This window comes from Podarcis bocagei (assembly GCF_964188305.1).
Source record: "Podarcis bocagei genome assembly, chromosome: 11".
Taxonomy (NCBI): Eukaryota; Metazoa; Chordata; class Lepidosauria; order Squamata; family Lacertidae; genus Podarcis; species Podarcis bocagei.
In genome coordinates, this window is record NC_138136.1 from 25,692,236 (window position 1) to 25,710,997 (window position 18,762).

At 39.9% G+C, this 18,762-nt stretch overlaps 1 protein-coding gene across 6 annotated transcripts in view; it reads right to left on the bottom strand.

The window, feature by feature from the left end:
* Positions 1-18,762, bottom strand: part of PAM (peptidylglycine alpha-amidating monooxygenase) — a 129,825-nt gene that overhangs the window by 54,084 nt on the left and 56,979 nt on the right. For all 6 annotated transcript variants that reach the window (XM_081212367.1, XM_081212365.1, XM_081212364.1 and 3 more), the window contains exons 5-9: positions 15,175-15,262; positions 9,482-9,567; positions 8,573-8,656; positions 2,151-2,199; positions 275-342 (exon numbers count right to left, since the gene is read on the bottom strand). In XM_081212367.1, the coding sequence (XP_081068493.1) occupies positions 275-342; positions 2,151-2,199; positions 8,573-8,656; positions 9,482-9,567; positions 15,175-15,262 (375 nt within the window). The remainder of the gene's footprint in view (positions 1-274; positions 343-2,150; positions 2,200-8,572; positions 8,657-9,481; positions 9,568-15,174; positions 15,263-18,762) is intronic.

Consider the following 18,762-nt stretch of genomic DNA (forward strand, 5'->3'; position numbering starts at 1 on the left):
TGGTTTAAAAGGAGTTTGTGCTTAATAAAAATCAAAAGAAATGCTTTCAAAATTTATTAGTCTAAAAGAAATGATATCTGTTTTCCTAAATTGTACTGCTGGTGTGTCTAATAATAAAATATGCTTATAATTTGCTACATATTGAAATGGATATACAAGTTACATTACTACTTCCAGTATTAATCAAAGGTTTTATAACACATTTCCTATGAATTTGTATCCTACAGTGAAAGTGTTGCAGATATTAGTGGGAGGAGGGAGTTGTTGTAATCACCTTTCTCCCCTGGTGGTATAACAGTATCCATGGACATCATAAGATACATGCCAGCAATCATAGGCTGCCTTTAAAAAAGAAAGTGGGGTGGGAAGGAGAGAGAAATTCAAATCAAATACATTCAATCACTTATTATATGGCTCCTTCTAAAATAAAATAGCTGAACTGAAACAGCACTTTTCAAATTCAAATACACACACACACACACCCCCCCCCATGCAGATTAGTAGGATACTACATATTTATCCATTGTACGGAGACTTATACAGAGCTTTTCTTACAATCATGCATAATATAAATTTTGTTAAATAAAAAAAATGTTACACTGAGACAGTGGTTTTCATACAGTGTGCCATGACATCTTGGGGTGCCTTGAATGATAGGGACGTTGTGGGCAACACTGGCCTCTGTCCCTCTTTCCATTCTTCCCTCCTCTGATGCCCTCTCACATATCTGGCCCCCAAAGGCTTCTGTGGCTGTTTGTTGCAGCAGCCCTGGCTACAAGCTCCCTAGGTGAATGGTCTCTCGGGCTGGCCAGCAGGTGCTGGTTGCCAGGAGCTGTGGTGGCCTTGGAGTAAGCAAGAAAGTAGGTGAGGGAGCCCAGCCAGTCCACCAGCCTGTTGGGAGTGGATGGACAAGTAGGAGTCCTGGAAGGTCGGGGCAGCGGCACAGAGACTAGGGGTGCCTGGAGGACTCCCAAGGGGAGGGATGAGGAAAGGAGGCTGAGGGAATACTCCACAAGGGAGGGTGTTCAAAAAGGGGTGAGGGGCTGCCGGCTCTGCAGGCAAGGGGTGGCATAACTAGGCTTCTGACCCCACAGGGGAGCCACAGAAAGAATGTAGTTGGTCAACGGAGCTGTAGACTCAAAAAGGTTGAAAACCTCTGCGCTAAGAGATGTTGCACAGAAAAACAGACATAGTTACTCCTGTTTCTCCTTTAGTGTGCAAAGTGTGGATCTCCAAAACATTGAAAGGGTTAAGATGCAACATTTCTGATGCTGATTGGGCACATCCCCAACAACTGAAAAGCTTATCTTTTAAAAAATATTTTAAATATGACCACACATTTATAATCTGTTTTAGCCCCAAGCCTCTTTCTCAGTACCTATCTATGTGGAGGGCTGCTTCACGGATTTTTCTGGGGGGTGGAGAAAGAAATCTCAAAAAGGCACTAGTGAGAGGACTCAGTGCATACCAGAGGGAAAGGTTTCAGCTGATTCTTCACCAAAGCTATTGCAGTTCCACCCTTGGTTGAATGCATGATTCAGGTCAGAGTGATCCTTTCAGTAGTTGAAGTAATCAGTTGGGCAAAGGAGATGTGATGAGCACATAAAAGGTTCATATGATGTGAAATTTAGTGGGGGGAAGGAAAGGGGAAGCAAGCTAACTTTCAACTTCAAAGAAATTGGGATCTGAGGAATGAAATAAACAACACCAGTATGAAGTTGGGTTTGTCAAGGGAAAAACGGAGATGGATAGATCCAAACTTTTAAAAATCAAATATGAAGAGGAAAAAAGGAGTGATATACAAGACTTTCTGGAAATATTCTGGGCAGCTACACATTATATAGGAAACATTTGATTTACCAAGACATGAAAGTCAACTAGTTGTTTATCTCACTTAGTCCAACTTGCCTTTTCTCAATTTTAAGAATCGAATATATTCTGAAGTAAATGTGAAGATGTTAATTAGTCTCTTTAAACACACACACACACACACAAACTCAAACCCTTAACAATATGCTTCAGCATACACCAGGGTCAACATAAGGTTTTGTTCCTCTCATAAATTTTCTGACAAAGTTCATATTGATCTCTTCAAAAGAAGATCTTAGGGGGCGGGGACCTGACATGAAAGATGTTGGAAATATACTTACTTTTGATTAGTCAGATGTAAAGTTACACCAGAACAGTCTTTGTGTTTATCTGCACAAAACATATAAATGGATGTTAAGTAGAAGCATTGGCATTTTTCCGGTTAATACATGAGTGTGATTATTAAATGCTTTCTGCATAACATTTTCTTATTAGACAAGCTATACACATAACAAAGTCACTCTGCTGTGCCGGTGACACATTTGCATCAAATTCTCTTTCAGTGTTGAAATAAAATGAAGAATGCATGTTATATACTGTACTACAGACGTTTGAAAGTTGGGAATTATATTTTGAAAACCAAATAGGATTATTATTTTTCGTGCTGAAAATCAAGTAATATATTTTAAGCAGGGAGGCAAAACATTAGAAGACATATTTCTTCCTCGTGCAAAATATTTTTATTGCCACAAAGGCCTATATCCAATGCAGTGCTAAGCTAAAGTATATTTGTTCTGCTGGCAAAAATGTTTTGCATCAGCTGGAACACTGTTGCGCAAGAGAGCACTTAAGTTGGTTGCTGGTAACTTTGATCTGCTGAGCAAACAGGTTTCTGCTAGCACAACAGTTGCAATGGATTCCTCTGCAACATTAAAACTCACCTGTCTGCTAGTGCAAAAGACATTGCAACTGGCAGGCAAAGAACACTGGATACAGCCCATAGTGTCTATGTTAGACATTCAAAGCATCCAACAACAAATGTTGAACATTTTTCTTTTGCATGCAAAACTTGTTTTTGGATGTTTGGATGTATAACAGGTCAGTAGTTTTCTGCTAAACAAATAAATTATCTAGCCCAATGGTTCCAAGTTTGCTAAGTACTGTGGACCCCCTGTTTTTTAATTTCCTTTCTCCTTTCATATTGAATGCTGAAAGATGTTTCACCCAACACTGGGAGAGTTGTGAGGTGAGTTGAGGGAAAGTACAGGGAAACAAATCAGGAGGGAAGATGAATCACTAAGGAGTTTCATTCACTACAGAGATATGTGGAAAAGCAGTGCTCTTAAAAAACAAAAAACAAAAAAAAGTTGAGAACTTTACAATCTCGTTATTCCTCAAATAATCTTGTGGACTGCTTTCATTTTACACCCAGAGATGTCACACCAACGGTTTGCAATCTGTGGAAGGTAACAAGTGATTGTTTCCCCGCTATTATTTTAGCTGTGTTTCTATTTTATTTTATTTGTAAGCAGCCTGGAGTCCCTGTCAAGGAAAAAGATGGGGCATAGTCATCATCAACAGCAGCAGCAGCAGCAACAGCAACAGCAACAACTTCCAATTCCAATCAACCATGGATGGTGGTCACCAGAAGCAGCAAACGTCACTAGTCAGAGAAGAAGCTTTAGACTGAAGAAGACTTGCATGGCACTTCCTCAGATTCAACATTTTTGAAACTCACTATTGTATATTTCAGCTATTTGTTTTTGATGTGTCCTTTATGATATTAGGGCTTTTATGAAATCCACACCCAACCAAACAGGAGGATTTTTCTAAAAACGGGTATACATGCAAAGGAAAAAAGAAAAATTCCTGAAGACGTGTTGCACATATTTTTATGTTAAATGAAATGGAAACTTGTAGAATCATAGAATCATAGAATCATAGAGTTGGAAGAGACCACAAGGGCCATCGAGTCCAACCCCCTGCCAAGCAGGAAACACCATCAGAGCACTCCTGACATATGGTTGTCAAGCCTCTGCTTAAAGACCTCCAAAGTAGGAGACTCCACCACACTCCTTGGCAGCAAATTCCACTGTCGAACAGCTCTTACTGTCAGGAAGTTCTTCCGAATGTTTAGGTGGAATCTTCTTTCTTGTAGTTTGAATCCATTGCTCCGTGTCCGCTTCTCTTGAGCAGCAGAAAACAACCTTTCTCCTTCCTCTATGTGACATCCTTTTATATATTTGAACATGGCTATCATATCACCCCTTAACCTCCTCTTCTCCAGGCTAAACATGCCCAGCTCCCTTAGCCGTTCCTCATAAGGCATCGTTTCCAGGCCTTTGACCATTTTGGTTGCCCTCCTCTGGACGCGTTCCAGTTTGTCAGTGTCCTTCTTGAACTGTGGTGCCCAGAACTGGACACAGTACTCCAGGTGAGGTCTGACCAGAGCAGAATACAGTGGCACTATTACTTCCCTTGATCTAGATGCTATACTCCTATTGATGCAGCCCAGAATTGCATTGGCTTTTTTAGCTGCCGCGTCACACTGTTGGCTCATGTCAAGTTTGTGGTCAACCAAGACTCCTAGATCCTTTTCACATGTACTGCTCTCAAGCCAGGTGTCCCCCATCTTGTATTTGTGCCTCTCATTTTTTTTGCCCAAGTGCAATACTTTACATTTCTCCCTGTTAAAATTCATCTTGTTTGTTTTGGCCCAGTTATCTAATCTGTCAAGGTCGTTTTGAAGTGTGATCCTGTCCTCTGGGGTGTTAGCCACCCCTCCCAGTTTGGTGTCATCTGCAAATTTGATCAGGATGCCCTTGAGTCCATCATCCAAGTCGTTGATAAAGATGTTGAATAAGACCGGGCCCAAGACAGAACCCTGTGGCACCCCACTAGTCACTCTTCTCCAGGATGAAGAGGAACCATTGATGAGCACTCTTTGGGATCGGTCAGTCAGCCAGTTACAAATCCACTGAGTGGTAGCATAGTCAAGACCGCATTTTACCAGTTTCTTTACAAGAATATCATGGGGCACCTTGTCAAATGCCTTGCTGAAATCAAGGTAGGCTACATCCACTGCATTCCCTTCATCTACCAGGCTTGTAATTCTGTCAAAAAACGAGATCAGGTTAGTCTGACATGACTTATTTTTCAGAAATCCATGCTGACTATTGGTGATCACAGCATTCCTTTCTAGGTGCGCACAGACTGTTTGCTTAATGATCTGCTCCAGAATCTTCCCTGGTATTGATGTCAGACTGACTGGGCGGTAATTATTTGGGTCCTCTCTTTTCCCCTTTTTGAAAATAGGGACAACATTTGCCCTCCTCCAGTCTGCCGGGACTTCGCCTGTTCTCCAGGAATTCTCAAAGATGACTGCCAGTGGTTCTGAGATCACATCTGCCAGTTCTTTTAATACTCTTGGATGCAGTTCATCTGGCCCTGGAGACTTGAATACATCTAAACTGTGTTTATATACATAGCAGAATTACTGAGAACTAACAAATATGGCAAAGTTGAAGCTGAATGCAGAAAATATTTGCTTGAACAACTTCTGTTTCAACCCATTTGGGGCAGACTCATTTCGCTCAAAATAGGGTCAAGCAGTTTCTACTTTATTCAAAGTCATTAGACTACTATGCTGTAGCACTCAGGGCAAGTCGGCTAGTACGGCTGCCTTTATATCTGGAGTTACTAAAAAGCACTCTATGAATAAGCTAGACATCACAAGCAAAAACCCAAGGAAAATTGTGCTCTCTCTAAACTCACACATCATTGTGAACTTCAGAAAATTTGCTTGCTGTGCTAAAGCAAAAGCAAAATCTGGGCTAGGCTTCAGCCTTGCATGTGAGATCAACTGCCATGTCTTTCATTTTTGCGAACACCACGGTTGTCCCTGTGTTAAATATTTATGATGTATCAACAAGAATTCCCTTTCACACTGGCAGAATCTCCCAACATAAGGGCCTACTTTCCATCACTTTAGACACCCACTTCCCAAAATGGTCATGTCTAACGAGCTCTCTACTCAGCAGGTTTGATAAGCTGGAAGAAATGGGATCATAACATTTGCTTTTTTTGGTAAGTGCTGCATCAGCTAAGAAGATTGCGAAGACACAATGCAATCCTTACATCCCATCTTTAAAATCATCTTCCCTATTTGCCACTCAGCCAAGGATAATTCCTTTGATTTTGCATTTCAGCTAGAGAGCAAGTACACATTGCTCCAGGACAAATAAATTATTAGCTTCCATTTGCCCTGTGGCAATGAGAGGAAAATGCATTCATCCCACCTCAGAAGGAGGTTTCTTTCAAAGCTGATTTTCTATGCAGAGCTTCCAACAGAGATCAAACAAGAAGCTGTGCTTACTAGTGTGGTTTAATAGCACTTCTGGATTGCAGAGTGTATATAGCAAAATCCACTGTGATATGCATATCAGCTTCTAATTCTTTGATCAGTGAGAAAAATAAATGGTAACTGCCACTCAGAAGATACATTAAAAGGTTTATGAAGTCGAAATACCCTAAGATAAGGCTTATTGTTCCAGGAGTGTAGCTCAAAAATATGGAAGCATCAAACACAAAGTTTCCACTTTTGCCTAGTTTGTAAAATGGTACAAATGAAAATTACTATAAATTTGTCCAGTGTTAAGAAATATAATCAAATAATTTTGAAACTAGGGAATATGATTGCTATGACTGAAATGCAGTGCAAGTACTTGCATAAATTCTCTTAAATATATTTTACAACTATGAAAATGAAAGCTGGCTAGATAAAAAAATAATCTTAAACTTTGCATTCCACTACATGAAATGCTATGCAAAAACCATGTGTAGATGAGCATCTTAACTTTTTTTTGGAAAAAAGGATGACTGTAAAGCCATGAATGTAACTGGAAAATAGAAACTACCAATTTAATATGGTCAAAATATATCCTTATACAAAAGAACATATTCTTTTTTGCAGCTTAAATTTTTTTAAGCATTGGAACCAATGTAAGTTATATTAAAAAGACTGATGAACACAAAATAATTTGTTATGCATCAGGAATTTAAATTTTGTCAGATTTCTAGAAAATAGTGTAATTGATGCTGGGTAGGGATATTGCTAAATAGAGCAATAAGGATAACTCCATGAAGACAGCTTGCTGAAATCACTTGCCAGGGGATACTCCCCCCCCCCCTTTAACTGTTTGTGCATTTGGGGCAGTTCAAGAATAAAGCAATGTATATCCTCCAAACTGGAATTATTATGTTGATTATGGTGGAAGGAAGAAATCTTATGTACTGTAAATGGTATGTAATGCACAAGGTTCAGACTTTGCAGCAAAGAATAATGGGCCAAGAAACAAAATGTTAAAAGATTATGCTGTAGCCATGGCAGTGGAAACTTGGCCTTTATACAGAAGCTTGATGGGGAGAGGGAAATCTACCAAGCTCTATTACAGTGCAATTTAACTTCCTTTTGATGGGGGCCTCCCCTGGCCAGCAACAGGGCTTGGTAGGTTGCTGCCATTATCAGACAGGTGTTCCTAAACTGGAAACTATTTTTACGTGCTAAAAATTAAAAGGTCAGAACACAAGATAAATCGCTATTGAAATGAGTACAAATGGAATGATGTCACACCTATGAGTTTTACATTAACAAACTGCTGGGAATTTTTTTATTAATGCACAATATATGCCAAATTCAAGAAACAGCTTCTACACACTCAAAGAGATGCTGCCATTGACCTACTGGGAACCATGCATACTACCTTCCATAAAAGTAAGTTCAGAGAAGGAAGAGGTAGTGACAATGATGTTTACACTATTTGAATTTCCTGATTACATAGTCAGTTTCAAATCAGACGACCTCCAAATTATTTAAAATTATTTAGAACACACTTAAGCTGCCACTGTTATTGTAACTTGTCTCAATAACTAGCCATTTTCTCACTTTAGTTTTATTTTTTTTACTGGGGTGGGGGGTCGAGCTACTCAACAACCCCTTCCTGCCCCATTCTAACTGCTTAGACCTTCTGCTTTCCACCCCATGCAACTGTTGCAACCAAGCAGGATGACCCATCAGCCTGGGAGGAGTAAGGTGACCAGATCTGGCAACTGGCCTGGGGATCAATCCATTTCCTTACCAAGTCTGACTTCATCCTAATTGGCAGCAGCGGACAATCTCCAGGCAGTAGGTGCCTTCCTCCACTTCGTGCTAATATTGCTCCTGCAGTAAAAGCTGGCCTCGCCTGGGCCAGCTTTTCATCTTAATTGGCAGGGCCAACAGCAAATTCCCATGCCAGCTGGTGGGGAGGGGACGTGGGGCAAGGGGTCCCAGGGCTGGTAGTCAGTGCAGCCAGTGGAGCAGGATGGCTGCTGCTGCAGTCTGTTCTGGATGACCCTCTATAGCTTACCTGGGCTGCCTCTCATCATCCTATAGTTGGCAGTACCATCTGTCTGCAGCCACGAGAATATGGCAATGTTCAGTGCAAATATATAAATATACATAAGCCTGCAATTTACATTCATTTGACTTTTGCACAGTTTGCTTTACACGCTTAGCAAAAAATAAAATAAAAAGAGGGTGGAAGGGGCAGGCATCCAAGAAAAAATACTTTGGCAATCCCAATGCACCCAATGTGTTTGGACTATATATGATTTTGGCTTAAGGCGTGATCCCCGGAACATAGACATCACGTAAGTTGCAGACTTATTATAGTATAGCTATTACACATATCATCACATTAACATATCCAAAGACCATACATACCTTTGAATGCACTAACATCTCCATAATGCACTTGGAGTACAAAATATTTGCTGCCTTCTTCTCCTCCCACTTTGAATCCAACACCTTAACATGAAACAAAAAGCAACAAGTGGAAATTCAATAAATTGTATGCTTGCGTATTTTCGATAGTCTAGTAAAAGAATAACAGTGGGTAATATTTAACTTAAATTGAAATCCCACAATGTTCATATTAACAACTGAAGTTGACAAGTTTTTATCCTTGATAACTTTAAAACAGAGAGAGCACAAGTAACGTTTTTCACATGTATTCTGCTAGGGGAATCATTCCTCAAGTACCCTTCAAGGGATATATAACACTGGAACTGAGAGTTATGCATTCATTCTGGCTATGAAAAGCTAGAAGAGCAAATAGAAGCAGACAGACCAGATATCTCAAGTTTTATATCTTTTCTTTTTCTTTTTCTTTTTTTACAACAGTGGCCTAGTTCACTGTTGGTGGGAATATGGAACACAGAACTTTACTTGGTGTAATACAAGATAAAAGAATCATCTTGACAGAATCCTGCTGCAAACCAAATAGATTTCACCAACAATCCATCATTCACAAACCATAAAAGTTTCCTCTGTAATAAGAAGGCAGCAGACAAGTTTGCTGTGGAATTACATTTGTTCAGTTCCATATTAAAAAGCTGGGGAAGCTACCAAAATACGCACAGCCTTTTGAAGTAGTTCACCCAGAGGAACAACACCATTCTTCCCAAGGAAAGTAATAATAACCATGAGTAGAGACATACAGAGCATTGCACTTAAATCACTACAAGTTAACACACACATTTACGCACACAAAGAGACACAAAGAAAACATTTTATGTCCATCCTTACTACCATATGCTCATTTGGAATGTCATAGTGTGAAAGATCTCATACCTTTTGGTAGTCTTGTTGGTGGTGCATTTCTTGCCCAAGCATACAAAATATTAGATGTGTCCGTGCATGTTCCTCCATCACAGTCCCTGAAACAAACACACAGCGGGAAGTTTTTTTATTTTGGCTTGAGCATCTCTCTCATTTTAGGAACATTAAGCAGTTAACATTATTCTCCACCACAAACACTACATTCAGGCTGAGAATGCCCTTTGTAATCATGCTTCTCAATGTGTTTTTAACTCCTCTTCTAAAATTTACACTACCTTTTGAGCCTGCTCCCTCCAGCATTTTACCAGCACTCATCTCTTTGGCAGTCAATATTTTACTTATTGCATTTACATCCATGGAACTTAAGGCGGTGTACATAGTCCCATTTTATCTTCACAACCACTATCTAAGGTAGGTTAGCCTGAGAGATTGTATTCAGCCCAATATTATCCAGGGAGCTTTATGGAATTGGAATCTAGATCTCCTTGGCCCTAGCAGGATATTCCAACCACTATGCCATGCTAGCTTACAGGCAAGCACACAGAATCTTCACACATAGCTCTCTCTGTGTGTGCAACCTGCTGCTGTTTGATTAAGGGCTTAGGCAGCACAGTCCAATACTGGTGTTAAAAATGGAATGTAACAGCACATATCAGATATCCCCCTAAACCAGCCACTATCCTGGCTCCTGCCCAACACGCACAGACAGAGGCTCATACTTGTACATAAAGAAAAGTTATTTATTCAGGGAACTAACAGTATAGGGTCAGCAGCAGACACAGCACTCAGAAGTCACAATTCAGATGTTCAAGCAATGAAGATGCACCAACAAGTTTCCCCGCACCTCCCACCAGCTTTTAAAGACAAGGCATGGAGTGCTCAATCACAATATTCCCTTGCCTTACAGGAATACCAAGATTGCAAGCATGCACTCCATGAGTATGTGAGCTTCCACCTGTGAAGGTGGCATTTGATTCTAGGTGACAAAGCTACACTCTTCTGTTCAGTTGCTGCCGCCTCTGTTTCAGCCTCCTCCTCAGCTGATCAAAGCCTTTCCCAATCTGTATTGAGGCTCTCTGCTCTTCAGGAAGGTTGGAGGGGAGAGCTAGCAACTCTGATCCCCTTCCAAAGAGACTTAAGCTGGGGTGGAAAGGGGAGATCCCTCCTTCTCCAACTCAGGTTCCCACCATTCAGTCCCGTCCTCCTCCTGAGTCCTAGTCTACTGTCCCAAGGTTGCTATGTTCAGAAGCTCCCATACAAATGAGCATCTACTGTGGGTGGAATAGTTTCTCGGGCAGCTGAATGTTAAAATCTGCTGCAAACATGAAATTCCCTGGCTTAGAATTTTGTCATCCTGAAATTTTGTGTCCATCCACAGGGACTCAAGAACCATTAGAGTGGTTTTTGCACAGAAAATGGTCCTGAAAGCTTGTGTCTTAATTTAGATTGCAAGTCACCCACAGAAGAAAAGAAACAAAGAAAAACCCTTAGAGACCCTGTATTTTGACTTGAAGACTATGCAAGATTTATTATAATATGATATATGTGTTACGATATAGAAGCAATGCAGCTGCAAACTGGTAGCTTGAAAACAAAACATGATGGATATGTTGGGACTGTCCATGGGAAACAGTGGGACAGTCAGTTAACAGGGCAATGCACCGGAATTTGCTCAGAGTGTAATTTGAGAATTTCCTCTTGTGTATGTACAGGAAGTACAGGAAGTCTTTGTCACTTGACTGCTGGAGTTTGAAGAGTACAGACATGTTTTCTGTAATGCTACAAAGACAGAAATAAAGGCATGTAAATACATTTCTGTCTATCTCCTTTCCCTGCCGGGGGAGCAGGAGGGAGGGAGGGTGTTCTTCCCATGTTTGGGAAGAATCGCCTATCGAGACCTAGCCTGGATCTTGCGGGGAATGCAGCCAGGGAGGTCAACAGGAGACCAAGCCGGGTGCCTGGGAGAGTTGCCAGTTTCTCCCGATAAAGGCTTGATTTCCGACAATATGTTCCTGTATTCAAGTATAATTCTTAATATTTAAACTAATCCCCACACTATGAAATATCTATCATTCCATGTGACATTTGCATCAGTTATTCTCTTCTTCATATATACCATGGCATGATGAGCGTGGTTGAAGATCTATTTTTGACACCACAAGAATTTAGCCCTTAGAATCACAAGGTTAATTAGACTGAACATTGCTTCTTCCCACTAGAAAAAGCTTGGCATTTCCCCTTGGGCTGACCATATAGAAGATAACCTTGATTTTATCTCTTTTCAGAAAGTAATAAATACATTCTTAGTTAGTGGGGGAAAGAGACTTAACTTTTTCAGCTATGTCAGTAGCTGCTTCCAATATATTTATAGTGAAGTTCTTTGGAAAGAAATTTCCAAAATGAGTTACAATGCTATGCCTCCAAATAATGAAAGTAATTAACTTCTGTTCCAGCAATTCAATTTTTAAAATAAAAAACCTATCCACATGCAACATAGGAAGCGATTTTATAGCAAGTCAAATCATTGGTTTATCAGGTTTAGTATTATCTAAACCAGTTAACCAACCAAACTGGATAATCCCCATAGGATAAACCATGTTGTCATCAGAAGTACTTTGAACCCTACATAATGCTGCCAGTCACAGTGGGCTCACTTATATCATGCCCTGTCTGCCAAGAGAGAGATAATGGTAGGATATTCCTTTAATGAGCTTTAGTGAAAAAGGCACTGTCGCAAGCTCAAATTGATCAGTTGGGGAGTGGGGAGGAGAAGAGAATTAGAACTACCTGTACAAAAAGCTTATAATAGAGTGCTGTGCAAAGTTTCTGGTGGAGAGGTAAATCAAGACAGACTACTGGACTGACATGGGGCTGCCTTTGAAAATCATCCAGAAACTTCAATTAGTGGAAAAAGCAGCAGCAACAGTTTTAAACAGAGTGAGATTTTTTGGGGGAAGCACATCGCCCAGCTACTATTTCAGCTTCAATAGCTGGTGCATTTCTGGTCCCAATCTGAATTCCATTGCAATTCCCAATCTGCAATTCCATTGCAACATATATCACTCACCTTGGTTTTCATGTCAAAAGAAAGGAGTGATATAAAGGCAAGAAAATAAATAAATACTTCAAAGACATTGGAAGACCTATAAGCCTTAGGACCGGTGTAAAAGGGCCATTTCCTCCCATAGGTCGTGCCCTGCTACTACTACTCCCTCAGAAGTGGCTGAAATGCAGAAGTAGAATTTTCTTTGATATAGGGTGTCTAATAGAAATCAATTCAACATTGACATTTGTATGCAATTTCCCCCATACACATTTTTACACATCATTTTTCTTGTGTTTTTTACTAATAGATATATTATATGCATACTTTACATTAGTATATGCATTTTTGTAAACATTATATGGCTGGAGAACTGCATTGCAAAATTCACAGATGTGTTAATTTTGAAGAATGACTATGTTTCTCTCTCTGTGTGTGTGTGTGTGTGTGTGTGTGTGTGCGTGTGTGTTTGTGTGTGTGTGTGAATTAGGTAGAGTTGCATTTAAATGAGATTCAGCAATCACAGTCATTCATCAAATGTGTTTTTATTTTTTCCACATAGGTAGAATGTCTAGGAGAACTACTATAGCAGCTTCTTCACACTTTTTCTTAGGAACATTCACAAAACACTAAAAAAGAAGCAGCACATTTTGGATCTCAATTTAACAGCAACAGACCTCCACAGATAAAATGGAAGGAGAAAACCTATCTGCAGTTTCAAGGAAATGTTGAAGATGCAACTTTCCTACTGTCATTTACAATATGGAATGGAATTATTCATTAATAAAATGCAGTTATTTCCTGGTCCCCACACTGCTCCAGTCATGTTTGGGTGAAGGAATCACATTAGATAAATAGATCAGCTGGAAAGCTCATCTCAGAGCTACTGTCCCATGGTACAGTAGACACGGACACAGTTATGTTCACCGTAAGTCTTTCATTCAAATGCTTTTGGAAAGTTTTGGGATCCAGCCACGTGGAAGAATCAACTTTGACACTTCAGTAGTGTATGAAACAGACTTTAGTCTTCAAAATCAGAGAGATTAAAGCTGTAACCCTGATTCAATTTACCTGGGAGCAAGTCTCATTGATTTCAACAGGGCTTACTACTGAGTAGACATGGCTAGGATTGAGCAAGTCTCTCCTTTTGTTTAGAGCAGATGCTTTCAAACTGTGAAGCAGACCAATCTTTGTATTCTGGGACTGAACAAAACGAATCTGGGTAATTTCATAATAGTTTCCAAAGTGCTACCAGTAGTTGCTAGCATGGCTATAAATGTCTCGTGTCCACTGGGGCACAAGAGTACACTATGTGAGAAGGGAGAACTTGGCATAACCTTGGTGTAGTAGAAAATACATGGAGTGTGAAGGCAAAAGAGGTGGGGTGATTGCAACTGGCAAAAACTAATAGTAATTGTGAAGCCCATGAATGTCACAGTTTTCTACTGTGAATTAACAATGCAGCCTGTTCACTCCTGCTTCACCTCCTCCTTTTCTGCAAGCAGGTAAAAAGAAACCAGGATGTCTGAATTTAGCTTGGCTTCCCATGATGTGCAAACCTGGCATCCTGGTTTGTTGCTCCCAGCAGCAAGGTTCATAAGCCAGGGTTAGAAGTTAGTTTGAGAGCACAAACCAGGATGCTGGGTTCATATGCCACCATCCTAGATAACTTGCTCACAGGTGTGGGCTGTGCACACAAGGATTCTTCTTACAATAAGCCAGGAACCCAAGCTTTCCATGATGTGCAAATCATACAACCTTTATGCTGCAAATAAACCTACATGGAGGAAACTTACTGGTAAACTGGTAAACTTACTGGTAAACTGGTAAACTTACCTATCCAAGGTAAGTTTACCAATTACAAAATAGTAGGATTGTGTAAGATTGTGTAAGAATATTTAAATGAGCACATGGACTCCAGTATAAAATTCAATTAAACATGAACTATTTTTCAGTAATAGATGAACAGAACACCTTTCCGATTTCATAACTCTTTGGGGCCAAGTTAGCATTTCTGGTTACTTGTTTTATAGACTGTCCTTTTCAAATATTAATGACCCAATCAAAATTTAAAAGGTATTTCAGAGCTGCTTCTGATTTATTAATAGCAACATCTTATTGATGAGTATGAAGACGTAGAAATTTGCAACTTGCTTCCCATTATGAAGCACTGAGGTTACAGTTTTTATTGGGGGCTACAACCTTTCATCAGTTTGAACAGTAAATCAATCAACTAAGTTTTAGTGAATGAATCCATAGGGGAAAGTTTAAAATGTGTGAGGACAAATCGCAATCAACATCAGCTTTACTATGGCTGTTTTTACTCTAGTGTACTACAGTAATATGTGTGGGGGTGGAAAGGAGGATCCAAATGGGCATCTCTCCTACCAAAGAGTGGTAGTTTTGCTTTTTTAATTATACATTTTCATGTTTCCTTCAATTTATCAGAGAAGTCACAGATCAACTAGGCCTGCTTTGATACATCTATTGATTAAAATCTGCAACCCAAATTGCAGAAACGACAGAATGAACGTTTTTGAAAACACCATACCCACCATGCATTCATCAAGCCTTCTACACCCCCTCCCAACCATACGTCATTCCCTTCTGACACAGGTAGCAAATGAAGCCAATGTCACGAAAACAACCCTGTGCTCCTTACCAGTAATCTTCATCTGAAGATGGATTGTTGCATCCAAAGAGCAGCATATGATGGACAGTGTCCATGCTAGCATGAGGTTTGAAGTCAACTGAAAGACAAAAGTGATACTTAAGTATGTCTTTTTCTCAGTACAGTGGTGCCTCGCAAGACGAAAAGAATCCGTTCTGTGATTCTCTTCGCCTAGCAGTTTTTTCGTCTTGCAAAGCAAGCCCATTGACGGATTAGCGGATTAGCGCTATTAGCGGCTTTTAGCGGCTTATCTGCTGATCGGATCAGCTGATAAGCGGCTTAGAAAAAGGGGGGGGAAAGGAAAAAAAAACAGCAGGAACTCGCAAGACATTGTCGTCTTGCGAAGCAAGCCCATAGGAGATTCGTTTTGTGAAGCACCTCCAAAACGGAAAACTCTTTCGTCTAGCGAGTCTTCCGTCTTGCGAGGCATTCGTCTTGCGGGGCACCACTGTACATTTTATGGTTCTACATTAAGTTGCATGAGGACACTTATTTGCTCTCTTTCATTCATACAACAGCAAATGGAGATACACTGTGGGCTGCTGTGCTCATTATAACGACACAGCAGGAATAGAAATAAAAAATCGCAGCAAGGATGAAGTGCTAATATCTCAAGTTGTGTTTCAGCTCTCTCAATTTTACTTCTAAAACAGGCAAATATGCCTTATTGGCCATGATACTTTTAAAAAAAATTGGTTTAAGTTTTTCTTATGCTTTTGTTACACACTAATTAAGATGCACATTTTAAAGAAATCATTATTGTTTTTCATTGCGGGTAAAATATACAACTATGATAACATACCAGAATACCCTACTCAAGTTCCTCCCCTCCAAACATTCACTGCTCCAAGAGATGGCAGTACTCACATGCAATTTTCATACAAAAGTAACTTTTCAGTAATGAGGCAAAAAGATCATTATATCAAAATAATATTTCAAAGGCAAAAAGGAAGCTAGTAAGTCTAATAATTATTCCAAATTCTAAATGGAAGTATATTGGGATTGAGGGGATTAACATCATTTTCTTTCTCTCTGTGTGTGTTTTATAAAAGCAAACAAAATTTTAATGAACTTATTGATTTTAGAAACACCATGTAAGGCTCTAAGTTTGTGTGCAAGCATTTCCTTATATGCTATGTACCAAACATTTTGATAAGAAAAAGTAATTGAAATAACATGCATATCCTTCCATTGTTTGGGGATTGTGAAGTACGCTGCCATTAATAAATGTCCAATTAAGGCCTTTTTGGGGGATCTCCACTTACATCTTTATTCTGATATATAAAAAAAATTAGGAGATAGAGTTGTGAGGTCCTGTCCAGGGACTCTTTAATAATTTTCTGGATCTTACTAAACAATGAAGTCCAAAAATGTAGATTAATATGTACATTTAACCAATAATTAAATATAAAAGGGGAAGAAGAAATACACAAAGACATTTAAACAACTACTGTAAACAACATAACTCCAAGGAGTGTGGTTTTTAGTTTCTACTGTAGATGAAACTCAAGTCTCATAGATGATCCTGCCACCAAAAAAAGAGAAGAAAGAAGAAGGGAGGAGTACATTTGAAGGTGGTAAACAAGAGTAGCTTTATCAATAGTTTTACTCTTCAGTGACAGAGAGCATTTTAAGTTTCTTTAACTAGGAAGCAGCAGGGCAGATTCTTGAGGTGTATCATTTTAATTCTAATGGCACAGTAGGAGCAGGACCACAGGAGATCTGGTACTTTACAATTGCGCCCCCGGTTTTGCATTTTGAAGTTTAGCAGAACAAAGGAATATTCCAGGGGTGGGGGGAAGAAAAGAGATGAATACATTAATAGGGTAGACTCAATTCTACAATGACAGCTGGAGTTTTACAATCCACTGAAGATGCTACAAAATCATTTTCCAATTGCTCTCACTAACTGTGATGTTTACTGACAGCACTATAAGACCAAAAGACTTCAAAGGGTGGCAAAGAATGTTAAATATTAAAATGTATTTCATCCACAAGAGAAATTATATATTAGCATTATGTGTAAGGACAATGTTGAGCCACTCCTGTCATAAGCTCCCTCAACTTTAGATTAGTCCATTACAGGGGTACATTTGTATTCCCATTGCCTTTTAAAAGACCATCTTCCAGACAGTATAATTTGATGGAATATTTTAATGCAAGTCAGATTTTCGGGATGACTGGGGGGCTGCCAGTGGGGGTGGGGGGATAGGCAAGGGAAGTCCCACGGTGCAAGTGAAACTCTCACACACCACTGGATATCACTCTATATGTATTTATTAATCAGTGTTCTACGTATCTCCCAATGTAGTGAAATATAATGTGACTAATTCAGGGTCCTCTTCTACAGTTTGTTTTTAAAAAACCCTCCCTTCATCCCCCCCCCTTAAACTACAGCCAAACCTACTCACTATTCTAGAAACCACTATGCTGGTAAAATTTGTTGAAATTTCATATGCATTTTCTAGCTACTAGGAAAGGAAGCATTGTAAAATTGTGGAAGGGTGGGGTGGAGGAGCTGGAAATTTGGTTTCATATCTGTAAGGGTTCCAAGGGGTTGCTCGAGAACAAGCAGGCAAATACCTCCCTGCTCGGCTGTGAAGCCTTGCTTTTGATGCAAATAAACTTTATCTGTCCAGAGCACCACTCTCCCGTGGCTGGCTCATTCACTGGCAGAATCTGTGAGTGGGCGGGGCTTAAACTTTCCCCAGCAAAGTAATTTCTTGACGCCCAGTCTGCCCTCCGAACCCTGCAGCTCCTCTCCACTGGAGGTGTGGTTACTCTCCCCTACAGAGGAGGAGCTGCTTTCCACGATCTTTGGGGGCTCTCTGTAATCCATCCGGCTTTTCCTCTCTCCCTCCTGAACCGATGGCAGTTCCCTGACATTATCTTACAGAATAATTGAATTGTAGAGCTGTAGAGCTGGAAGGGATCCCAAGGGTCATCTAGTCCAAACCCATGCAGTGCAGGACCCTCTACTAAAACATCCATGGCAGATGACCATCCAACTCTGCTTAACAACTTCCAATGAAGGAGAGTCCACCACCTTCCGAGAGAGTCCATTCCACAGATGAACAGCTCTTACCATCAGAAAGTTCTTCCTGATGTTTAGATGGCATCTCCTTTCTTGCAACTAAATGCTACAATGCTTTTTTGCTTTGCCATTAAGACTGGCAAATCTTAAGGCTCACAGTACATTAATAGTTTAGTTATTTGTACACAGGATAAAAATGGGACTCTCTCTCTCTTTCTCTCTCAGTGCAGTAGTAAAAAAGCTTGTATACTTCCATCGATAAGGCGAATTCTTTCCAACTATTGTTCATTTATTTGAGTCCTATTTTTCTGCAAATCACACATTGCAGATCAGGCAACTTGAATCATTTTCACATGTTACAAAATTGACCATATATCATTAGCCACCAAAGGCATAAATGTATAAACACTTACTAACTTAGATGGGTTTTCCTCAAAAGGTAGTATCACCAAGCAATAAAGATTTCTATTGTAACAATCCTGCAGCTATGGAGTCAAGTAAAGCAATAAAAATGCAATATATCATCAAATTATTTCCATCCACTT